This window comes from Mauremys reevesii, linkage group 1, assembly GCF_016161935.1.
Source record: "Mauremys reevesii isolate NIE-2019 linkage group 1, ASM1616193v1, whole genome shotgun sequence".
Lineage (NCBI taxonomy): Eukaryota > Metazoa > Chordata > Testudines > Geoemydidae > Mauremys > Mauremys reevesii.
Genome location: NC_052623.1, coordinates 322,323,955 through 322,348,346, shown reverse-complemented (window position 1 = coordinate 322,348,346; position 24,392 = coordinate 322,323,955). Strand labels below are relative to the sequence as shown.

The 24,392-nt window shown below is 42.2% G+C and overlaps 1 protein-coding gene across 1 annotated transcript; it reads left to right on the top strand.

Annotated features, from left to right (window-relative positions):
- The first annotated feature begins 4,397 nt into the window (after nt 1-4,397).
- Nucleotides 4,398-22,655, top strand: SELENOO (selenoprotein O). The gene is given in 10 exon segments (XM_039512053.1): nt 4,398-4,489; nt 4,491-4,982; nt 7,877-8,080; nt 9,136-9,316; nt 14,866-14,996; nt 15,437-15,717; nt 15,923-16,073; nt 17,869-18,054; nt 20,681-20,837; nt 21,270-22,655. Coding segments are annotated over 10 exon segments (2,070 nt in total). The 3' UTR covers nt 21,465-22,655.
- Nucleotides 22,656-24,392: the final 1,737 nt, after the last annotated feature.

The following is a 24,392-nucleotide window of genomic DNA, read 5'->3' as shown; positions in this document are numbered from 1 at the left end:
AGACCTAGAAGCATCGACAGCTGGGCACAGTTAGCACCCAGTTAAAGGAAGTTGTATGGAACTTGCAGTGGGGAAAAGGGCCTAATGAGTTTCAAGTGAACCCCAGCAACTTGAAACCACTGAATTTTGTCCAACTAACACTAATACAAACAGGATTTATCTGTCTCTGGATGGAGAATATATAAACAGAGGCATGATCTGACACAACTGGTTTCTGAAATCTCAGAAGGAATTCTGAAGCTGAAGTATAGCCTTGTTTGGACTTAAGTTTCAGTGCCTTGGGACAGCTTCTACATATAATTTTCAGCAAGTAGAAGATGGCACTAAGTAGATCTTAGAACTTTACCAATGCAAGTATTGTTACAATGGGGTACTGGGGTTTGGAGTGCATGCATGTGTACTTGTTAAGACCCGTTAGTCTTCAACTCCCAGATAATTCTTATAATTCCTAGGAAGGTACTGAGTCCAGAGGTCATGTGACCAGCAATGAGGGGTCCATTTTTGGAACTTACTGTATGGATATTTGCCCTGAGTTCATCAGCATAAGGGGAGACCAGGGATGAGGCTACTGAAGGGGAATGATATGTCTTCTACTGTCACAGATGACTGAAGCTGGAAAAGCTTTTAGTAGTTATTACTCCAATATTTTGTGTTGATTTGCTCTCTGTTAGGGATTTTCTTTGCTCAAATCAAGTGACCCTTGAAGAAAGGCGGCCATGTCTACACTAGCAAGCTTACAGCAGCACAGCTGTACCAATGTAAGATAGCTCATGTAGCCACTCTATGCTGCCAGGAGAGAGCTCTCCTGTTGTCATAAAACCACCTCCATGAGCGGTGGTAGCTATGTTGGTGGGAGAAGCCTTCCCGCTGACAGAGCACTGTGCACACTACCACTTATGTTGGCAAAAGTTACATTGCTCAAGGGGTTGGGTTTTTTCACACTCTGAGTGACATAAGTTTTGCTGACAAAAGTGGCAGTGTAGACATGGCCTTAGAGTGATTGGTTGGAGTTTTATTTTTACCCTTCTCTAGCAGGTAAGCCAGTGGGCAATTTCGCATTATGCAGAAATCTCTGACTACCCATTACTGTTTACTGGTGATTAACGCATTGTTATGGTATTAACATAGAGTGATGGTGTGAGGTTTAACTGGAATTGTGTTAATCTGAGTATTTCATTCAAAAGTGATAAAAAGGAGCTTTCTATTGCAGCAAATGTTCAAAAATCATGAGATTGGATTTCAAATCATGAGAGAATGTAAAAAAAATGGATTTTTTCATTTGCCTTCTGCTTTTTGAGCCATTAGGATGCACTGGGGTCACATTTGAAATCATTCTCCATGACCATGAGAGCTAGAAACTTGCCTTTTCTTTAAGAATAAAGGATGAAATAATCACACATCCACTTGGCTCCCAGAGCTTGGGCTTTAAGGAAATCAATAATTATCATGAGGCTCATCACAAAATCATGAGAGTTGACAACAATTGTGTGTGGCTGCAGGCTTTAACTGAAAAAACGCACAAGTTACTTATCTCCAGAACCCAGACACGAGACACCCAGCTCCCAATGGGATCCAAACCCAAAATAAATCTGTTTTACTCTGCATAAAGCTTATACAGCGTAAACTCATAAATTGTCTGCCCTCTATAACACTGATGGTGAGATATGCACAGCTGTTTGCTCCCCTAGGTATTAATCACTTACTCTGGGTTAATTAAGAAACAAAAGTGATTTTATTAAGTAGGATTTAAGTGGTTTCAAGTAATAACAGAACAAAGTAAGTTACCAAGCAAAATAAAACAAAACATGCAAGTCTAAGGGTATGGCTACACTGGCGATTTGCAGCGCTGGAAAGCCTCCACCAGCGCTGCAATTAGTAAGTGGCCACACCTGCAGGGCACTTCCAGCGCTGCAACTCCCTGGCTGCAGCGCTGGCCGTACACCTCACTCAGCATGGGGAATAAGGATTCCAGCGCTGGTGCTGCAGCGCTGGTCATCAAGTGTGGCCACACACCAGTGCTGTGATTGGCCTCCAGTGTGTAAGGTGTATCCCAGAATGCTTTTATAAATTACTCTCTTTGTTTTGTTATGCAGCCTCTCTTTGTTTTGTTGTGAACGAGCTCCGCGCGGCGCCGTTGCCGCTTATCTAAAAAACAAACAGAGCTCCTGTTTGCTGTGATCATCTGTACCTGGCTGTAAACAATCAAATGAGATTGCAGGCAGGGAGGGAATGAAACAGCGGGGAGTCGTGTTGGCTGCAGGCTGTTTGCAATTAAGAGTTAAGACTAAGGGGTTGGAAACATTCTCATTTTTCAAGTCAGGAAGCTAAACACACAGTGTTGGCTCCAAAAATCCACTCACTCTCTCCCCCCGCTCCCTGTCACACTAGACCCCACTCCACCCCCCTCTTTTGAAAAGCACGTTGCGGCCACTTGAATGCTGGGATAGCTGCCCATAATGCATCACTCCCAGCAGCGCTGCTAATGCTGCAAATGTGGCCACACACCAGCGCTGCTCCTACACAGCTGGATGACCAGCGCTGCAAACTGTAAGTGTAGCCATACCCTAAGCCTAATACATTAAGAAACTGACTACAGGTAAATCTCACCCTCAGAGATGTTCTAATAAGCTTCTTTCACAGACTAGACTCTTTCTGCGTCTGGGACCAATCCTTTCCCCATACAGTTTTTGTTAGTTCCAGCTCAGGTGGTAATTAGGGGATTTCTCATGACTGCAGCCCCCTTTGTTCTGTTCCACTCCCTTTTATAGCTTTGGCACAAAGTGGGAATCTTTTCTCTCTGCATCACCATCACTAATTCCAAATGGCAAAGCCCCAGGTTTAAGATGGATTCCAGTACCAGGTGATATGGTCACATGTCCTGTGAGACCCCCCAAGCCTCCATTCTTACCGGCCTGTCTCACAGGAACACTGGAAGGCTTATAAGTAAACAGCCATTTACAACCAATTGTTCTAGTTAATGGGAGCCATTAAGATACTAAGCCACCATTAATGGCCCACACTTTACATAATTACAGTAGAACCTCAGAATAATACTTCATATTTCTAGTTTAGATACAAGAATGATATTCACACAAATAGGATGAACACATTCAGTAGATTATAAGCTTTGTAATGATACAAGAGACCTTTTGCATTAAGCATATTTCTGTTACATTATATTTACACTCATAAGCATATTTCCATAAACACAGGGAGTGCAATATCACAAAGTTATTGTATGAACTTTTAGGTTGTACTGATTTTGCTAATGTTTTTTATGTGGCCTACTGTAAAACTTGGCAAATATGTAGATGAGTTGATGTACTGCCTGGAAGACCTCTGCATATCTCTGATTGGGAACTTGTTATGACAGAAAATAGATTAATCCCTCCAAAATTATAAACAAGCACATTAATTTGAATTCCTTACAGAGGCTTGTTTTATATCACAGTTTCAACCATGTAACAAAATATGGATCTTTTAAATAAATGGCTGTGTTGGAGAAATACTACCATCAACATAAACTCTTAACTTTAAACCATCTTCTTGGCCCTCAATTTAATTGAAGCCATTTACAAACATATTCGCAAGAGTCTTAGTTAAAGACGGACAGTTTGTTTACAATTGGGGTTTTGCCTCTGCAGAATATAATCAAAAGGTGAATCATTGCTGTGTCTGTTAGAAGATAACTGATTCATAGTAATTGTCATTTGTTTTAATTCACTGCAGCTGGATTAGCAGTGCAATGTAAGTTGTATTCCATCCAATCATTTTGTTTCCAGGTAGAGCAATAATGGATTTTTTAATTATGGAAATCGAGAGATGGAAAAGACTCTAGCAGCCAGTCCATGTCTCTGCCAGTGCAGGATTGTTCCTTTTCTAATGCTCTCAAAGGGCATGTCTACACTGCAGTAAAACACCTGTGGGCTGGCACAGGCTGCGAGAGGGTAGGTGTTTGCAATGTAGACGTTCTGCCTTGGGCTGGAGAGTCAGATCAGTTCTTCTCTCGTGCACTCGGCCCCCAGCGTGGGCTTGGCCAAGCAGAGAGAGGAGTGGGTGGGGCAGAGGGGGCAGGCACGGATCTACCTGGCCTCCCCCATAACAGCAACGCGGCTCCAGAGCTCACATTGCACCGGGACCCAGCGATCCTAGCGGAGGGGCGGGGCCAATGAGGAGGGGCGGGGCCTTGATATGACCTCGTGGCAGCGGGGCCTTGGCGGCAGCGCGTCCCGATAGGACAGGGGGGTGGGCGGGGCCTTAGGGGCAGTTCGCCCTGTGATAGGCTGAGGGGTGGGCCTCGGAGGAAGCTCGCCCTGTGATAAGGCGGTGGGCGTGACATCACAATCTCGTCCCCGCGGTAGGGGCGGGGTCGCTGCGCCCCCGGGCCCGGTGGGTGAATGGCCGCGGTGCTGCGGAGCGGGCGCAGTTTCTTCCTGCCCGCCCCGGTCCCGCGCGGCCTGCGCCCTCCCGGCTGCTGCTGCAGCGGCGCCGCCATGCAGGAGCCCCGCCCTCGCCGCCCGGCCGGAGAGCCCGGGCCCCAGCGCAGCCCCGCGGGCGGCTGCGGGCTGGCTCGGGGCGCTGCGCTTCGATAACCGGGCGCTGCGCTCGCTGCCGCTGGACGCGTCCGAGGAGAACGTGCCGCGGCAGGTGCCCGGCGCCTGCTTCTCGCGGGTGCGGCCCAGCCCGGTGCAGAGCCCGCGGCTGGTGGCCATGTCGCTGCCCGCCCTGGCGCTGCTGGGCCTGGAGCCCCCCGTGGCCGGGGCGCTGGAGGAGCTGGAGGCCGAGGCCGCGCTGTACTTCAGCGGGAACCGGCTGCTGCCCGGCGCGGAGCCCGCCGCGCACTGCTACTGCGGGCACCAGTTCGGCAGCTTCGCCGGGCAGCTGGGCGACGGCGCGGCCATGTACCTGGGCGAGGTGCTGAGCCCGCGGGGCGAGCGCTGGGAGATCCAGCTCAAGGGGGCCGGGCTCACCCCCTTCTCCCGGTAACCGCTCGCGGGGAGGCGCCGGGGGCGGGTGAGTCCTGCCCCTCTGCCGGACGGGGCTGGCGGGGCCCCTGCACCCGTCCGTGGGGCCAGCTGCAGGCCGCAGTCCCCTGGCGCTTGTGGGTTCCCCTCCCACCTGGCCCCCTGCTCTAGTGCCCCTGGGCACCCCCGGGCCCGCCTGGGAGATGCTGCCAGGGGCTGCTGCAGCTGGGGAGCTCGGCGCAGTAGCTTTAAGCCTCTGCCATTCCCAGCCCCCCCCCCCCCCAGCCTGAGTCACTTCACCCCTTGGCAGCCCATCCCGCCATGCGTTTTGTATTGATCACAGTGTCCCCAGCCCAGAAGCCTTTGCCTGCCACTGTGGGAAATGCCTTGCTAATGCCTGGGACACGTTTGGTGGCAGCTGGGGGTGCGTGCTAGTGTAGACCGGGCACTCACGTTCTCCTTCCACGACCCCATCAAGTTGTCAGTGGGGTATATGATGGTGCCTGTAAAGAGAGATTAAATGGCTGCATTGTTGGCCCATTCTGGTAATGGGAGGGCTGAGAATGGGACCCGTTTAACTGGTCTCCCAGTACCCTATGGCCCTGTCTAACTAGTGTGCTCATGAGTGGAGCTGCATTGGTGAGAGAGTCCCCAGAAAAGTTAGTGTAGTCCAGACCTCTATGAAAGGATTGAGCCAACAACTAAATAGCTTCCAGTTTATTCTTAAAAAAAGAGAGAAAAAGCTTCAGGGAATAAATAAATAATGGTTGTGTAGGTTGTAGACAACTCAGTGACCACAATCATACCTAAAGAACTCTGTATGCCAAATCTCTTATGAGTGTGATTTTTATGTTTGTAAATCCCGTTATAAATTAAATCTTCAGTATATGTTTGGCAGGCCTGTCATGTGAGCCAGTGCTAGTTAACCAGTCAACATATGATTTCCCACACCAAATTATTTAATCTGTGTATAGTCCTTGTCATAATCTTACTGTTTCACAGCCTCTATTTTACAAAGTCAGTTATCTGACAGTCTCCTGTCAAGTAAACTACTGAAAGAATGATTCCAATGCACTCTTTACTAAACTTGGTGTAATACTAGCTTAGCAAAGAGAAATATTTATGTGCATCCACAAGCTCACTAAGTAATAATTTAGAAAGCGACTTCAAGAAAAGATGTTTTCTTTGCACCTCAACCAGCCATGAATAATTGTCTAATTACATTGTCAGTGATTCTCAATCTGTTTCATGTTATGGACCACATCTTTAAGGTACAGACCCTGTAATGTACACCTCTTAACTAGGGCCCTACCAAATTCACAGCCATGAAAAACACTTCACAGACTATGAAATGTGGTCTCCTGTGAAATCTCATCTGTGTGCTTTTACTTTATATTATACAGATTTCATGGGCGTGACCAGTGTTTCTCAAATTGGGGGTCCTGACCCAAAAGGAATTTTTAGGGGGGTTCTGCACTGACCAGAGCTAGATGGCAGGAGAGTGGCAGTTGCTGGCCAGGCACCCAGCTCTGAAGGTAGCACTCCACCAGCAGCAGTGCAGAAGGATGGTATGGTATTGCCACCCTTACTTCTGTGCTGCTGCCTTCAGAGCTGGGCAGCCGAAGAGTGGCAGCTGCTGACAGAGGGCCCAGCTCTGCAAGCAGCAGTAAGGGTGGCAGTACCATACCATGCCATCCTTACTTTTGCATTGCTGCTGGTGGCAATGTTGCCTTCGGAGTTGGGATCCTGGCCAGCAGTCACTGCTCTCTAGTTGGCGAGCTTTGAAGGCAGTGCTGCTGTCAGCAGCAGCACAGAAGTAAGGGTAGCAGTACCACAGCGCCGCACTTCCCCCCCCCCCCCCCCCCATACACAATAACCTTGTGACCCCCCCACAACTTCTCTTGGGTCAGGCTCCTACACTTACAACACCATGAAAATTCAGATTAAAATGAAATTTAGGATTTTTAAAAAAATCCTATGACCGTGAAATTGACCAAAATGGACTGTGAATTTGGTAGGGCCCTACTCTTAACCCTGATTTTTTCATCATCCCTACAGCAATCATAATGTTTGGTTAAAAATGATAAAGTTAAGGAGTGGTACAAAAGAGGTGAGATGAAAATAAAGATATTTTAGTGGGAAGGATGAAACTAATTATATTTCCTGCACTTTGCATTTGTTGTTTCTTTCCTTCCCCAGTAGACATTCTCCCTCAAATTTTCCACCTTTGTTATTGCCAGAGCTTTGATAAGAGGGGTGGGAGTGCTAGTGTGTAACAGCCACCAATTTTTTTTCTGCTGTATTGTTTAACTAAGCTCAGCCAGGATCTTCTCCTGGTAGTTAAAATACTGGTAGCTGCCAGCATGTTGTTTGCATTAGTGTGGCGCTTTAGTCATAGAAATAGGGGGGAAACAATAGGTAAACAAGTCAAAAGGTGCTAGAGTGGATTACCTGCACAGACTGAGTCATTGATTTTTAGCTCCTTTGCAGAAGACTATCTATATGTTTAAAAAGCTCTTTATTAAAATTAAAAAATGGTGGGAACACTTCTGCTGGCCCTTGTGTTCCATTAACAATGTGTTTTACAGAATTTACATATTGGGATAAGCTTAAGGAGTGTACAGAAGAGATGATTGGGAAGGTGGCTATATATGTTAACTTTATTTCTACTATGAATGTTGGTATTAATACCAAAAATAAATGGTGCCATTAAGGAGAGAGTTTCAATTTACAATGTGTAATGCTAGGAGATGTTGGGCAACTTTGGACAAGTCACTTGACTTTTGGGCCTTCATTTCTCCACCTAGAAAATGGGAGTCATGATACCCTGCTTTTGTAAAGTGTTTTGAGATGTAGGAATGAGAAGTGTTACACAAGAGCTAAGTAGTATTTATTACTGTTTTGGTTTATAGACAAGCTGATGGTCGAAAGGTCCTGCGGTCGAGTGTAAGAGAATTCCTGTGTAGTGAGGCCATGTTTCATCTAGGTATACCTACAACAAGGGCTGGAACGTGTGTAACATCTGATTCAAAAGTTGTTCGGGACATATTCTATGATGGAAATCCAAAAAATGAAAGATGTACAATTGTCCTGAGAATAGCTTCCACGTTTATAAGGTAAAGAGAAGCCTGTTTTCAATTTTTTTCTTGTTAAAACCAGCATCCTGTTTGGAATACACTATTTCTCTAACAAGACCATCTATGTATGATTCTCATTCTGGGATTTTAGTTCTTCAGTGCTAGACTGGTGGAACTCTGTGTTTTCCATCCAGTAGATGGGATGCACCGGCATCTTTGTCGAATTTTTTAAGCTTCATTTAAAAAAAAATTATTTTCAAGTTCTGGTAAAGAAAAGCCTTCTTTATGATACTCCTGATGCTGGTGGGTAGCTATTATGTGGGAGAGGACTATTTTAAAGGCCACTTAATGAAGGGTTTTAGGATAAGGAATAAAATTGTCAAAAATCTAGATTGTGATAAATGTGACTCTACATACACCTCTACCCCGATATAACGCCACCCGATATAACACAAATTCAGATATAACGCGGTAAAGCAGCGCTCCGGGGGAGGGGGGTGGCTGCGCACTCTGGCGGATCAAATCAAGTTCGATATAACACGGTTTCACCTATAACACGGTAAGATTTTTTGGCTCCCGAGGACAGCATTATATCGAGGTAGAGGTGTATTAGAGATGGACGGTAGTTCCTGCTTGAAACCATATTAGGACTCTAAGGAAGATCTGTGGCCCATTGCAAAGTAACAAATTCCTAATGAAAGGCTGAGGAGTAGGAAATATATAAAGCTTGCAAAATCTCTTTTCCAATTTTTTGCAAGATGTCTTTCTTTTGTATAAGCAGTATTTTATTTTAGTTTGCTGTTACTTTTTAAAATAGGTTCACCATATAATCATGGTCTTCTGCTGAATATTTTTAAGGTGCTGTTAAGAATTAGCCATTAATGCTCACTAAGGCCCCTGATCCTTCAATTGGCAGCACATGGATGCACACATTTGCTGTGTGGCGCTTCAGTGGGGCTCTGTTATTTTGATGATCTCTGTCATTTGCAGGACTGGGGCCTAAATTAAGGAGATGGTACTATGATAATAAAATTTCTAAATGGTAGTTTCTTATTGCTGTAATATAAATAAGTGTCTTAATTATTTTAAAACAGGTTTGGATCTTTTGAGATTTTTAAACCTACAGATGAATACACAGGACGCAAAGGTCCCAGTGTTAACAGAAATGATATTCGAATACAGATGCTTAATTATGTGATCAGCACTTTCTATCCAGAAATCCAGCAGGCTTACTCTGACAACAGTGTTCAGAGGAATGCTGCTTTCTTCAGAGAGGTATGAGTCTGATAATTGTTTCCTTTCATAGTATTTGTAGAAGTAGGTTACAAGAACTTCATCTTGTGAGGAATATGAGGTGTTAACTTTTTATGATTTTTTTGGAGAAAACATTTCTGATAGAACTATATATTGAAATGTACCTAAGAGACTAGTTACCTCCTCACCAGCAAATCAAGATTCCCCTGGCTTTTGAAGAGCTGTAAAAGACTACGCATAATAAATTGAGTGCATCAGAATGTTGGGGAGTTCTGGACCCTGATTGGCTGATGATGAAGAAATGAGTTAGAATGTAAAAAGGGTCTCTTCTCATTTTGTAATGGGTGGAAAAAAGGATGTTGACTGAGAAGAATGTAAAATAAAGGTTCACAATTTAAATGCTCAAAAGTCAGAACATTCAGTTATGGTTTCCTCAATAATCATTACTTGAGCTGTTAGCAGACATGTAGCATTTGGGGGGGGGTGTGTAATATATAAATTTATGCCTTAATAGACATATGTAATGTTGATGAGCTAAAGTTATTGTGGGAATTATAACTTTAAATTTCCTGACTGTGTGCTTATACATCAAAACACTGATATTGTGTTAACACCACTTTTCACACAGTTTCCTTAGTTGTTTGTAAGGTGGTGGAAATAAGTGTATCTTCCTTTATTTCAATGAGCAAAATAAGGAGTTAGGGAAGATGAAATGCTTCTGTTTCTATTTCAGTAATTGTACATTCCAATATTATATGTTTTCTGGGGCTCTGTCCAGTACACTCAATTTAAATACTATACCTAAGTTGGGAAGCTGGAAAGCAGCATAGGACTTGCCTCCTGGGCTTTTCTGATTTTCTTAAAGGAAGAATGAAAAGTCTTAGCCCAGCCACATGATGCAACATAAGGAGGTGTATGTGAAAGAAGAGGAATTTGCCAATAAAACAAAACAAGCCATTTCACTTGATACCTGGTTGAGTACTCCAGAAGGCTTTGTTAGAGCTGTCAAGGTTAGCAGGAACTAGCCAGCAGCTGCTTTAGGAAGCTTAAAATGAACAAAAATGCTATTTTAGAATAATTTTTGTAAATGCTACAAACAGAACTGTGTTCTGACAAAATCCCTCAAATTGATTTTTTTTCCCTACTGAATTAATCATTGATTCTTGTCCTGTCTTAAGCCTTAGACAGTTTACTTTAAATCTAGTCGAAAAAGTTTTAAACTAGTTTGAGGTAGTAGATCTACCTCTGGCCCACCTGCTAATTATTATGGTCTTTGCAATTTTATATATAATATTGCACTCAAAAAACTACATTAGAACATTAAGGTTGCAGGTCAGGTTCTCAAGTTATAAAATTCCAGAATTCGGGTTGCCTGTGCAAGCTTAATTTGGCCCCTTTGTGCACACACATGATGATGATCTTCAGTTACGTGATCACATACTATTTTTCCACAGGACCCCTGTCTCATTCAGTGCACAGGATGGATGGTGCTCTCTTGTTGACTGCTATTCAGTATTTTTTCTCCTCATTTTTTTTCAATTAATGTGTGGCCCCAGGCCTTACTAGCTGCACACTATTCAAACCTTGCTTTGAAAACAGAATTATTTCCTCATGGATTTTTCTATGGCTTTAATCATTATTATATCTGAATGCTTCACAAACATTAATTTATATTCACAACACACCTATGAGATGGAGTATAAATATCCCCAATTTACAGATGGGGGACTGAGGCATAGGAACTAAGATTAAAAGTTCACTCCTTTTGGGTACTCAGTTTGAGATGCCTATGAGCTGATTTTTCAGAGTACTTAGTATTATATAGCACATCTCCCACTGACGTCAGTTGCAGCTGTGAATGCTCAGCACTGAGGAACAGTTAGTGTGACCCCCTATGAAAAGTTTTGAGTGACTTTCCTATATGATGCCAGGGACTCTGTGGCCTAGACATTTATAAATCCAGTTCTCCAGGGCAGCCCTTGCCCATGACTGTCCTTTCTCTCCCTGCAGTCCCCTTCCTCATTCACTACACATCTTCCTACTTCTGCACAAATGAAGTAAGGTTCCTACAAAAGAGTTTCCTTTGCTACACAACCGTGGTTCATCCCTAGAGTAGGTCCATCCTGTGTCCTGAATGAGGCAGTGGCCTTGTGTGGGGAAAAACAGGATGGGGGTCGTGTAATTAAAGACTGAATTATAATGAATCTGCACAAGGATGCCAAATTCAGATTGCATAGGCAACTTTAATTCTGGCATTTCCTGAATTCTGTGTGTGAGAGACTTTGCAATCTTAATCTTCTTTTAACTTGGTTTTTGTGTTTTATTTCCTGGGTTTTTAAAAAAGCAAAGTGAAAACACAAATTCCATCACATGCCATCATAGACACCTATATCATCAGCAGGGTTGCAACTGCTTGATTCCCAACAGACCTGTTGCTTGAGCTAATAGAATATATGATAGCAGTAATAGGTTGTCATCGTTTCTGTGGACCCGCAGTAGAGAGGGCACTTTGCCAGTGGGTTTCATAGATATGAGGTGACAGCCTAGGAAGACTGAGGCTTAGGAATCTCGGGTTGCATTCCAGGCTCTGGAGGGGATTGTGTTCAAGTGGACACAGACTCTATGCCTATTCCACCCAAACTTGACCCCATCCCAACCTGTCACTGTCCCAGTCCTAGCTATTTCCATCCCAGTCTCCACTCCTTAAACATCTTGTCCCTGCTGATTTAGTAAATCCTAGTCTCATTCCTCCAGGCTCCCACCACAAATGCCAGTGAACTTGCCTAGCCAGTCCCTGTTTCCACCACCTTGCTCTTCATCCAGACTGTTTCATGCTCCCATCTGCTGGCTCCCAATTTCCCCCACAGGCTTTCCCACCTGACTCCTTCACCCATTCTCCTGCCTCACACATACCCTATGTCCCTGTTTACCCCCTCCCCATCTTCCTGACAGTTTCATCTGCCTCCCCCCAACTTCCTTTCACAAACAAAATTCAGCCTGAGGCAAGCACCTGACATTTAAAATTTCAGACCAGACACTTAAAGTTTTGGCAGTTATAAGCAACTGAAAATATGGTCTTATAATGGAAGTGTTGGACAACCTTAATAGGCAGCACTTTGTGCCCTGCCTATAATGTATAAAATGCTTTTGCCACCTCTTTTGCACTGTGAAGGAAACTGACTAAACAAGAGAAATAGCAAAAGTGTGTGCATTTGATATCACTTTGTGTATAAAGAGAAATCTGTTTTCTCTTTTTCGAATCTTTGTTATAGTAGTAGGGTAAAATGTAAACAGGCATTTTAAAGTGGTGGGCTTCGGTTACATATAATAACATTTCCCAAGCTGCTCTTGTAAAATTTGCTTGTAAAAATCAAAGTATAGAAATTGGTGATGGACCGAAGTGTTAAATGAAGCTAGAACACAGACAACCTCATTCTAATCAGCGGATGCATCTCTGGGAATGATCCATTTTTTAACTGCATTATAGACTTTTAATTGGCAGTTTAAAAAAAACAACAGAACTTTGCTAGAATAACAAATCATTTTATGCAGTGACACCGTACAGTTCACATTTCTTTATCATTATTATGGGGGCTTTTGTTTTCAATAGCCTGGATCTCATCTTTGTGCTTCATTTTACTCTGTGGTGGTATCTCATCTCTGGCATAGAGCCATAGCACAGAGTGTGGCGACTTGCACTTGTTTATAGCGTATTACTAATCAGTTCTGTGCACATGTAGCTACTTGGAGTATCTTGCGTCACATGGCTTTTTACCACCCTTCTGAACAGTGTGGAACCCATATAAAGTGTTTTGCTTGAAAGCATTATAATGCAGGCCAGCGAGGAACCTGGAAAATGGTGGTGAGGGGAATGCATAAGTTAAGGTTTCCAAAATGTTGGCGTTCTAAACCCTTCTTTCTGTTTCTGTAATTTCCTGGAACTTTGTTCCCTGGGGCTGAAATTTTCCAGGCTTTATCTCTGCCCCTGTTGTTTGATTTTGATGAAAGTTTAAGCAAAGACAGTTCTGCCATTTTTGAGAATGAGGGTTGTGTAAAGATGGCTTTCCTGTTATAAAAACACTTTTGCTACCGTAGACAGCTCTAGAAGGAAAGATAGGAAGTTTGAAATTTGACAAACTGATAGCTGTTTTGGAGGAGAAGTCAGTGCTCTGGTGCAAATAGGTTTGGATTTGACCAGGTTTTGAGGATTTGAAAATCATAGTTCCTGTCATGTGATTTTATATTGATAGCAGTTCAGTAATAGATTTACAAATTAGTTTTATTTTAAAAGCGAAAATAACTTTGTTTGCCAACCAAAATGAAGTCTGTTCAAATAGTACTGAAATGAAGAAATTGATGTTATTTAAAAATATTGTATCCCTTTCTCTATGCACTATACCTCATCTAACTTGTTCACTGCAGAAACAATACTATGGAAAAGTAATTACAAAACTGTTGTAATGCATGGATACAACGAGGAAGAGTTCAGCTTGTATGTGAAACTTCAATTTTGGCATTTCCTGACTTTTTTGCTTAGCTTTGGATCTTTATTGTTTCCTTAGCATAGTTAAGGAATGTGATATTCCCCTATCAAAAAGTCTAACACTGAAGATCCTTGTATAACACTTCTTCGCTTTTCTAAATCTTTGTAAGTTTTATTTCCCCCCCCTCCCCCAAACTTGCACTTCCTCTTATGGGGAAATCATATAGCTCTGGTTCTGGAATTAGAAGTGGGAAACAGGAGATATTTGTTGCAAAGACTGGAATGATGAAGGTTTGTTCAATTTGAATCATCTTTAGCTAAAAGGGGTTTCCTTAGTCTAGTGGTTCTGACCTTTTGTTAGAAGCCTTCTTTGTGATTCTTGGACAGGTGCCCTTAGTTTCATCATGTGCTAGTAGTTACTTCCCTTGTTCTTTCACGCCTAGCCTCTTGCATCTGTTGGGTTTTTGTTGTTGTCGTTGTCGTCCGTCCCCCCCCGCCCCCCCCTCCCCGTTCTCTGGTTCCCACTTCTTCCAGCTCTCCATTAACAAATTCACTGGCAGGCTACAGTAAGGGAGCCATTGTGACTCACAGGGCCAAGTTGTATGGGTCTGGCTTGTCAGTTAAGATAGATGTAGTAGGAAAAAAAATGGCATGGTGGGGGGAAAGTGGGAGTGGAAAATTGTCATAATGAATGAAGGAAACAGACACACAGCATTTAGGCTAATGAAACTTATTTTGTTTATACATCCTGAGGGCCAGATCCTGCTCCCATTGAAGTCAATATGAATTGTATTTATTGATATTTATTTCAGTAGGAGCAGACCTTTAGTTTGGGGGAGATGCTGATAAAATGTTGCTGCTGCTGGGACTTGGGCTAAATCGCTGTTTGCCTTTGGGGAGGTAACTAGGTTAGTGGAGCAGGAGGCCATACTTCAGTGAAAGTAGCTTTTTCCCCCCGAATTTCAAGCCTTACAGTATAATGCAGTCATATCTTGTACAATAACACAGTTTAGGTTAAAATGATAGATCCCTTGAAATATATAGAAATGTCTAAGTCGTAATCAAAGTTGAAGTGTTTGTTTCTTAGGTAACAAAGCGGACAGCAAGGATGGTTGCTGAATGGCAATGTGTTGGATTTTGCCATGGTGTGCTGAATACAGATAATATGAGCATAGTAGGACTTACTATTGACTATGGCCCTTTTGGGTTTATGGACAGGTCAGTATAGTTTAATTACCTGAAATGTACAATTGTGTGTTTGCTGTGCAAAATAATCCTCATGCTTTTCCTGATTGTTTTCATTCCTTTTCAACATCCTCCTAAGTGGATTTTATTACGCCTTATATGTGGCGAGTCCAATTAAGTTAGCCCTAATTGTTGGTATTCCTTGACATAACCATTTCTAACCTCCTGTAGTTGTCACATCTGTATATGTATAACTTGTTCATTTTCTAGTATGGTTCTTTTCTTTGAAAGGTCTTGGGTTTACTCTAAGGAAAGGCAATGCAAGTGCATGCTTAGATTCATAGTTTTGGAGGAATGTCAGAACTAAAAGCACTCTTCCTTCTTGCACTTTCTAGTCTCCTAAAGGATCTAACACAGTAGTCACTCTCAGTTAACTAGAAGAAGACTGCTAACCATTTCTTCTTTATCTGTAGATATGACCCAGAACACATTTGCAATGGTTCAGATAATGCAGGGCGCTATGCTTATAACAAACAGCCAGAGATCTGCAAGTGGAATCTAGGGAAGCTTGCCGAAGCTTTAGTCCCAGAACTGCCCTTGGAGATCAGTGAACTCATTCTCAAAGAGGAGTATGATGCAGAATTTGAGAGGCATTATTTGCAGAAGATGAGGAAGAAGCTAGGTCTCATTCATTTGGAATTAGAAGATGATGATAAATTGGTGTCTGAACTTCTAGAAACTATGCATCTCACAGGTTAGTGATGAAAACAGGACATAACTTGGTTGTTTTGTTTCCCACATTAGAAAAATCACTGATCAGAGAATCATATTCCACTGACCACAAATGAACCTTCCTTCAAAAAGTTGGATGTATCTAATAGAAACAAATTAGACTATAAACTTGAAGTTGAAGTTAAATTAGACTGTCTTATGTCTGAACAATAAAATCTTGTGTTCAGGTGGAGACTTTACAAATACTTTCCGTTTGCTGAGCTCTTTCTTGGGAGATTTGGATCCTCTAAAATTGGAAGATTTCCTGGAAAAGATTGCCACGCAGTGTGCTTCCATGGAAGAACTAAAAGTTGCTTTCAGGCCTCAGATGGATCCAAGGTACAACAACTGAAGTAAACAATGACAATTTTGAATTGTGTTTTTGGGCATGCTATCAATATATAGCTGTTTTTTGTATGCTTTTTAATGTTTAAATGAGTTTAGTGATCATTAAAGGTGCTGGAGTGACAGTCTGACTATCCACAGACCAGGAATATAAGATCAACAGCAGTGCAAGTTTTCCTGTGTTGCCCTGTCAGGACATTCTAATCCTGGCTTGAGAGACTAGTTCTCTTTTTCCACATTTGGCTTCTCTGATGAGTAAGCTATTGAGTGTCAAATTTGGTAGTTTTGTGATAAGGACACAATTCACTAAAAACTGGATTTAAATCACCAAAACCCCTTTCACGTGTACTGTTAAGCTGAGAGGTAGCAGTATCTTTCAATCACTGTGCTAAATACAATTAAAATATATTAGATGCTCTGTATGCTGTTACAAATCCCCAGAACTATCCAGTTTCCATCTTTAGGGCCAGATTCACTGGTACACTCCAGCTGCTCTGGTGGCTAGTTACATCAGGATTACAGCTGCTTTGCATCACAGAAACAGTGGAAAGTAGAAAGAGCATTCTAGTGAAACTGCCCCGTAGTGTTCTCCGTTGTTTCTAGTATGAAAGATCTTATATATTTTTCTAGGATCTATTAATTGTTTCCGTGTTTATTTGGCAGACGCTTTGTATGCCTGGTGCTGCAGAAGCCAATGTAATTACATTTACCTTTTTCTCGGAATTGTCAGTGTGAATAAAAGTGTCTGTTAATTAAGCTCTACTCGGAGCAGTAGGAATGATCACACATTTCTGATGTCACATCGAGATGCTGGTGGTTGTTTATCACCTTGGAGTAGATGGGCAGTTGAGTTCCAGCAATGATGTGGTAAATTGAAAAAGGAGGAAATTAATACTTAAGAAGCCAATTGATATTACTAGATTATGATTTCAATGTAGACCAAAGCTGGAGCCTAAACATAAATCTTGTAATAAGGATTAAATTTTGTTGATTATACACGAGTCAGTCCTTTTGGGATACTATAGTCAGACTCAGGGGCAGCCCTAGGAATTTTGCCGCCCCAAGCATGGCAGGCAGGCAGACTGCCTTCCGCGGCGTGCCTGTGGACGGTCCGCTGGTCAGCCTGCGGGAGGTCCGCCGAAGCCACGGGACGAGCGGACCCTCCGCAGGCAAGACGCCGAGGGCAGCCTGACTGCTGCCCTCGCGGCGCCGGCAGAGCACCTCCCGCGGCTTGCCGCCCCAAGCACGCGCTTGGCGTGCTGGGGCCTGGAGCCGCCCCTGGTCAGACTTTATACAGAGGAGCAGGAGAAGTAATGAATAAATTGCATTCTTCTAAAGTGTTTTTGCTTCCTTTTCTATGACACTATGTTTGTATTACAGTAGTATCTAGGGTCCCCAAGTAAAAGTGAAATCCCATTATGCTTGGCACTTTACAAACACGAGGCTGCAATTTTCAAAGCTCTCTAGGGCATTTAGACACACAACTCATTAATTTCAGGGGGAAATTGTGCATCTAAATCCCCTAGATGGCTGTGAATTCTTAGCCTTACAATCTAGGTTTGATACAACACAAGAAGTGGATTAAACAAATGGGAGGAGGGAGATAACAGTAAAATTTAATATATTTTTGCATAATAAGATGTAGTCTTTATCATGGGATACAGGGTATTTAGCTTTGCTGACAAAAAACGAGGTTACTTTGCTTGCTAAAGTAACCTGGCTACAAAAAGCCAGTCCTTGCCTGTTACTGTGAGTTTAATGTCTGATATAATTTTCCTCTTCCCTGCAGACAACTTTCCATGATGCTAATGTTGGCTCAGTCTAATCCTCAACTGTTTGCATTAATTGGAACAAAAGCTAATATAAATAAAGAATTAGAACGCATAGAACAGTTTTCTAAACTGCAGCAATTAACAGCAGCTGACTTACTGAGTAAAAATAAAAGACACTGGAAAGAATGGCTGCAGAAATACAGGTGAGATTATTAAATATTGCCTGCAATACATTTGTGCTGTCATATCTACAGTACAACCTCAGGGTTACGGACTCCTCGGGAATGGAGGTTGACTGTAACTCTGAAATGTTCATAACTGCACAAGAGGTTCTGGGATGCTCCCCAGGGAGGACTGCTCGGAACAGGGGCTAACAGCTTTGCCTGTGAACTTCAACGTCTTCACCTTCTACTCCTTGGGGAATTCTGCAACGAAAAATAAAAAATTCTGCACACAATATTTTAAAATTCTGCATATTTTATTTGTCAAAATAACACAATATAATCAGGCCAGTTTCAATTATTTTGGTAATTTATTTCAAAATACCTGTCAGCAACTGTGTGTGACACACACAAAAAATTCCCCCAGGAGTAGGGAGTTAAAGAAACCCCTGTTTTTCTGCCCCCTCCCCCTCAGAGCCCCTCAGTCCCCGTCCCAGCCCAGACACCCACACATCCTAACTCCCAGAGAGCCCAGGGCTTCGAAGAGGGAAACAGCCTGATGCTGGGTCCTGGGCTTGGGTGGAGTTTCCTGCACACTGCCTCCTTCCTTCAGGACGTGTGAAGAACTGCAGCTGCCCTGAATCCTCCAGCTCCTCTTCCTCCCCATCACCCCCAGCAGCATCTTTTATTTGCAAACTGGGCTCTGCCAGGTCCAGTAGCCCCTAGTGGGAGAAGGAAATTCTGTGCACACAACATTAAATTCTGCATGCGCAGTGGCTCAGAATTCCCCCAGGAGTAATCTGCTACCTGTAAGTGGCTGCCTAGCGAGTGGGGATGGGGATAGGCAGATGGTTCTAGCCCCCTCACTGCAAGGGTGATGAGTGAGGCACCCTGGGGCACCACAGCATCAGTGGGCGCACAGTGCAGGCTGTGGCCCTTTAAAATTGAGCTGCTCATCCAGAGTGCAGCGTGCAGGCAGGAGGTTGGGCTCCAGTTCCAGCCGTTCATTCTCCAGGCCAGGTTCCAGCAGGAGCTCAGGAAGTTTCTTTCCCCGGGCTGGGTCTGAGCTTGCAGGTTTGTCCCGCTCCTGACCACAGGGGGAGTATGGGGAACCTGCACTCGTGGCTTACAGGAAAGCGGTGCAGACCCCAGTGCTGCTCCTGCCCGGGGGCTCACAGCTGTGCCTGTGAACTTCAGCGTCTTCACCTCCTATCTGGTGGTGAGTAGGGGGTGGAGGGTGGGGACAGGCAGCCCAGATGTGCCTACCTTTTAAGATGCAATATAGGCACAGTACAGTATTCGCTGGCGGGGGGAAGGTGTTTGTTTTGGGTTTTTTTGTCTCTGTTGTTGCCTGATTGCATGGTGTCCCGTTGACCAGTCAGTCGGTAACTCTGGTGTTCATATCTTTGAGGTTCTACTATACTGAGCAACAGTACACAGCCCTCTACAAATAGAAGACAGCCTGGCCCCAGCCTCCAAAGCTTTACAACATAGAACAGATGTAGGTGATGCCAAAAAAAAAAATAGAATGTGAATAAGCTACAAAAGTTAGAATAAAACTCCCACATGTTCAACTATATTTTTCCTTGGAAATTTCATAACTTAATTAGTATTAAATCCAGTTTGGTGCATTGGTACACATACAGACAGACACTTGGATGCAATCGGGTATTTTGACTTTAATTCTAACATATACCTAAACTTGATTGTATCAGTTTGGATCGTTAGTAAATATATTACCAAAACGTGACTTACACCAGAGCTGTCCAACCTTTAGGGTAGTTCACCCATCTAATACTTCTTCGCCTGAGGGGGAAAATCCACACAATAATAGATAAAGCAACTGAAGATTCTCAGTACTCTTACTGTCAAGATGTATTGTATTTGAATTTAGAAGAGCATGTGGGGAGCATAAGGTAAAGCAAAACAATGGGACCCACATTCTCTTTACCTCTAAGTCACTTGGTGCTTCATAGAAGTGCCAAGAGACTTTAAGATAAATTCTCCTGTGAAGGTAGGAATCTGCTGGCCCAGAGCTGATGGGGTTGGTATAGTGTAGAAGCCTATTACACCAGCAGTGTAAATTAGGGCAGGCAAAGTCCTGCTTTAACTTGTGATGGCAGTCACAGCTGGCTTCCTGTGACTGACCCTCTTCACTACATCTGAGAATTGTAGCAGGAATAAGTATCAGTCATAGATCTGATTCTTGACTGTATCCCATCTCTCTACCATTGTAAGCATGCAAGAAACTTAAATATACAATAAAGTGAATAAAAAAGCTTCAGAGTTGATTCCTTAAAGTGCAGGAACATTCATGTGATGACTTATGCAGCATGTTTTACCTGTCAAGACTTCAAATAAGCAATGATATTTTCAAAAATGTGAAGTCTTCAAGAGAAATGTGTGTGCTTGCCACTTAGCACATGCTGCACTTCAATTTGCTGCATCTAATGGACTGTGAAACTAGTTCTTAACTTTGGTGGGAGGTAGAGTTTTTGTAGATTAAAAATGGCTGAGCTTTGCAGACCAACAGGGAGGACTGTAGGCCATGTTCTCATCTTGAAATTCCCAGTTACGCTTGCTAATTCAGGAAAATGGGTCCAAATTTTAAAAACAGAATCTTGAAGCAAACAAAATTCTTAATTTGTTTCTTCTTGCTTATTTTCAGAGTACGATTAGAAAAAGAGATAGAAAGTGTTAGTAATGCTGATGTCTGGAATGCTGAACGTGTGAAGATTATGAATTCAAACAATCCAAAATATATCTTGAGAAATTACATTGCTCAGAATGCCATTGAAGCAGCTGAAAATGGAGACTTCACAGAGGTACAGTATTACTATTTAACATTGCTTAAAACCCTATTTGCCAAATGGTGTTTTAAAATGTGATCACTTTTGATCATGTTTAGCTCAATGTTATATTTAAATACTACAGTGTGCAGTTATAATTAACATATTTATAGTATTGATGCTAATGTAAAGGTGTTCAGGTACTTTATTTTGAATAATATAAGCCTCCCAATTGCTGTTACTCATACCGAGTTCCATGCAGGTTACAATAGACAATAAAATAATTGCAGAGCTCCATTTTCAGTTTAGATGATATCAGTGTATCACATGTTATTTCACCTTTCATTTGTGGCTCTTCGTAGGCTGCTTATCCATTAAATACAGTTTTTCAGATTCCTTTGAACCCATCGAAGGTTCAGTTTTTACTTCTTAATTTCTTACTGCAAAATGTTGCGGCTTTCTCCCTAGGTAAGAGAGGTTTTGAAACGTTTGGAAAATCCATTTGCAGAGACAGAAGATCTCACTGAGGTACAGGAAGATCAAGAAGAGGAGGAAACAGTTGCAGCAGCTGCCACTTGTTCTCCTGTGACCAGCAGCAGACTTCCATATAGCAGTAAACCTCCACTCTGGGCTTCAGAACTCTGTGTTACGTGATCTTCATAATGGCCTTGTTTTATTTTTCACTATAAACTGGAGATGCTGTTGCTTCTTTAGTAGTGGAAAATCAAACAAGGCAAAATCAAAGTGCTGTTAAGTCATTGAAACAGTTCATTCGGATGTATCTGCAACCACGCCTTCAGCAGCAATGCTTATTTTGACACAATCATGGATCATAGGTTTAATGGACCAACAACAATCGACAGTCCATGTACCTTGTTAGATTAATGTTTGGAGAGCTGAACAACTTTCTTTCTCCTCACCACAATGTAATTAGTGATGTCTAGGTGTTGGCACACAGTGATTTTTGAACATCCAAATGTAACTGTTTTTATATGAAGACAAAAATAACAAATCAGAAATCTGATATATTTTTGACTGATGATGAATTAATAGTACTTATCCCCAAAATGTGGTTAATGCTTTTACTCTGCAGGGATGTATGATCCTCTTTAATGGAGGAGTAAGCTTATCATTGCTTATGTGAAGCTATGATTCCTTTAACTGAGTAGTTCATTTCTTGTGAACCTTCAATTAACATCAGTCTTTTAGAGAATTGTTTTGCAGGCTGGGGTGGGGGGAAAAGCAACTGAGTATAATTTTTTATAATATACAGTATAGAAATCAGAATTGGGGGGGACTATATTTATTTGCACTCAGAAGTCCTAGCAGAAAAATATATTTAGCTTTAACATGTTTGTGTGTGGCGCGCGCGCACACAAATATTTATTAAAATACTTGACTGCAACTTGTAAGTCAGTTGACCTAAACAAGATCACTTTGCCAACTTAGCTTGTTCCATATAAACTACCCAGTACTTTATATAAGCGTTCATTATCTCTGATTATTTATGCTGTGGACACAGTCCCTTGAACATTAAACTGGCAGATGTGTACTTGTTCAACATTATTCAATGTGACTTTGGTATTCATATTTTCTTCTTGTGTAACTTAGTCTTCTATCCATCCATCCATCATCATCAGTCTCTGGAAATGTTACTTTGAAAGCTGCCATTTTAGTATGCTTATTTGCTAATATCTGGGGTGGTAATGTCTGAGAATATACAAATGATGCTTCTACTTCCCCTCTTGTTGACTTGATGCAGTTTTGGTTCTGTATTTTGATGGATACTGATAATATGTTTGAGGTGAAAAGGAGAGCTATGAGTGTTATATATTTAAAATATTTAATTATATATCTGCAGTGTGAAACTGTTCCTTGTTAATTAAAATAGTATTTAGGGAGTCCGAAATAGATACTGACGGTCATATAAAACAAACAAAAGGAAGTATGTCTGTGCACAGTCAACCTGTGGAACTCTTTGCCAGAGGATGTTTTGAAGGCCAAGACTATAACGGTTCAAAAAAAGAGCTAGATAAATTCATGGAGGATAGATCCATCAATTACTATTAGCCAGGATGGTGACCCTAGCCTCTATTTGTCAGAAGCTGGGGATGGATAATTGCCCTTTTCCATTCATTCCCTTTGAAGCACCTGGCACTGGCCACTATTGGAAGACAGGATACTGGGCTAGATGGACCTTTGGTCTGACTCAGTATGGCCGTTCTTATGTATCTCACACTGGGAAAATGTATTCCAGAACTAAGTGAATCCAGGCACCTTAATTTATTTATTTTTTTTAGTCCAGAGGGCAATAGTTGAAAGCATTATTTTTTTAAATTGTAGCATTTTATATTTTTAAGTAAAGATTGGATTTGTTTTGTTTTAAACTTGATTAACATGATTATCATCAGGGATAAAGCAAAAGAAATTGAATAAAGATAAGTGTGCTGTGGAAAAAAAAAGATCCCTGTAATGTATGGGGATAAGTAGGGTACTCAGACAAACCCTTAGCAGTAACTTATGTGCCTCAAGCTTTCTCCATGGTTTAGTCAGCCCAGACTGTTTTGGGCATTGGAGTAATGCTGAGTTCTTTCTCTAACCATAATGGGTATATCTACACTGCAATCAAAGCAGCATGGCACAGCTGTGGCTGTCTGGGTCAGCTGTCTCAGGCTTGGGGGCTCAGAGGCTGGGCTCCAGCCTAAACCCAAACATCTACACTGCAGTTTTTAGCCCCGCAAGCCTGAGTCAGCTGACCTGGGCTCTGAGATTTGGTGCTGTGGGTTTTTTATCACAGTGTAGATGTACCCAATGGATCACATCACATACCAGTAAATAGAACGCTGGAAACTTCTGCTGTGTTCATAATTCTTTTGGGCAGACTTACAACCTGTACTGAAACGGCTTCAGGCAGAAAGCTTATAAAATGAATGAAAGAGCTCATGATTTCTTTTGGACTCTGCAAAAATAAATAATGGAAGAGTAACTTTGTGAATCTTACTCACAATTTCTACGAGTATTAGTTATGGATTTTGACTGCATTAGAGGGCTTGGGCTAACTTATTTCTGAATAGTTACCCCTGGCCAGTATTCTAATTTCACTTAATTTCTTTGTGTGCAATACTGACCAACAAAAATTAATCTTCCACACAGTTTGTCACCATCATCCATTAAGTGTTGCTCAGCAACCGACTCTTGTACATAGTACATGGTGCTATGTACTTCTCATTCTGCATGTCATACGGGGAAACCACAACTTGGGGCCATATGTATCAAAGATAAATTTAAAAATTACAACCAATGTGGTCTACATTCACATTAAAAGCAGAATAGCAATTTCTACAGTGAGCTGCTACTGATTGTTAAACTGGTTGAAAGAGGTTGCCAGCAGATCCAAAACAGTCAAAATATTTACTTATTTAAATAGTGCGTTCCTGGTGTCAGTCACACTGTTACATAGAGAAAATAGAATGTGTTGGAGTGGTACCTCTGCTTTATTTTAAGGGTTGGCCATGCTGCTTACATTAACAGTGCAAAAACTTTTAAATTGTGCTTTATGAATTACTGTACAAGGCTTCATTTTAGTATTAT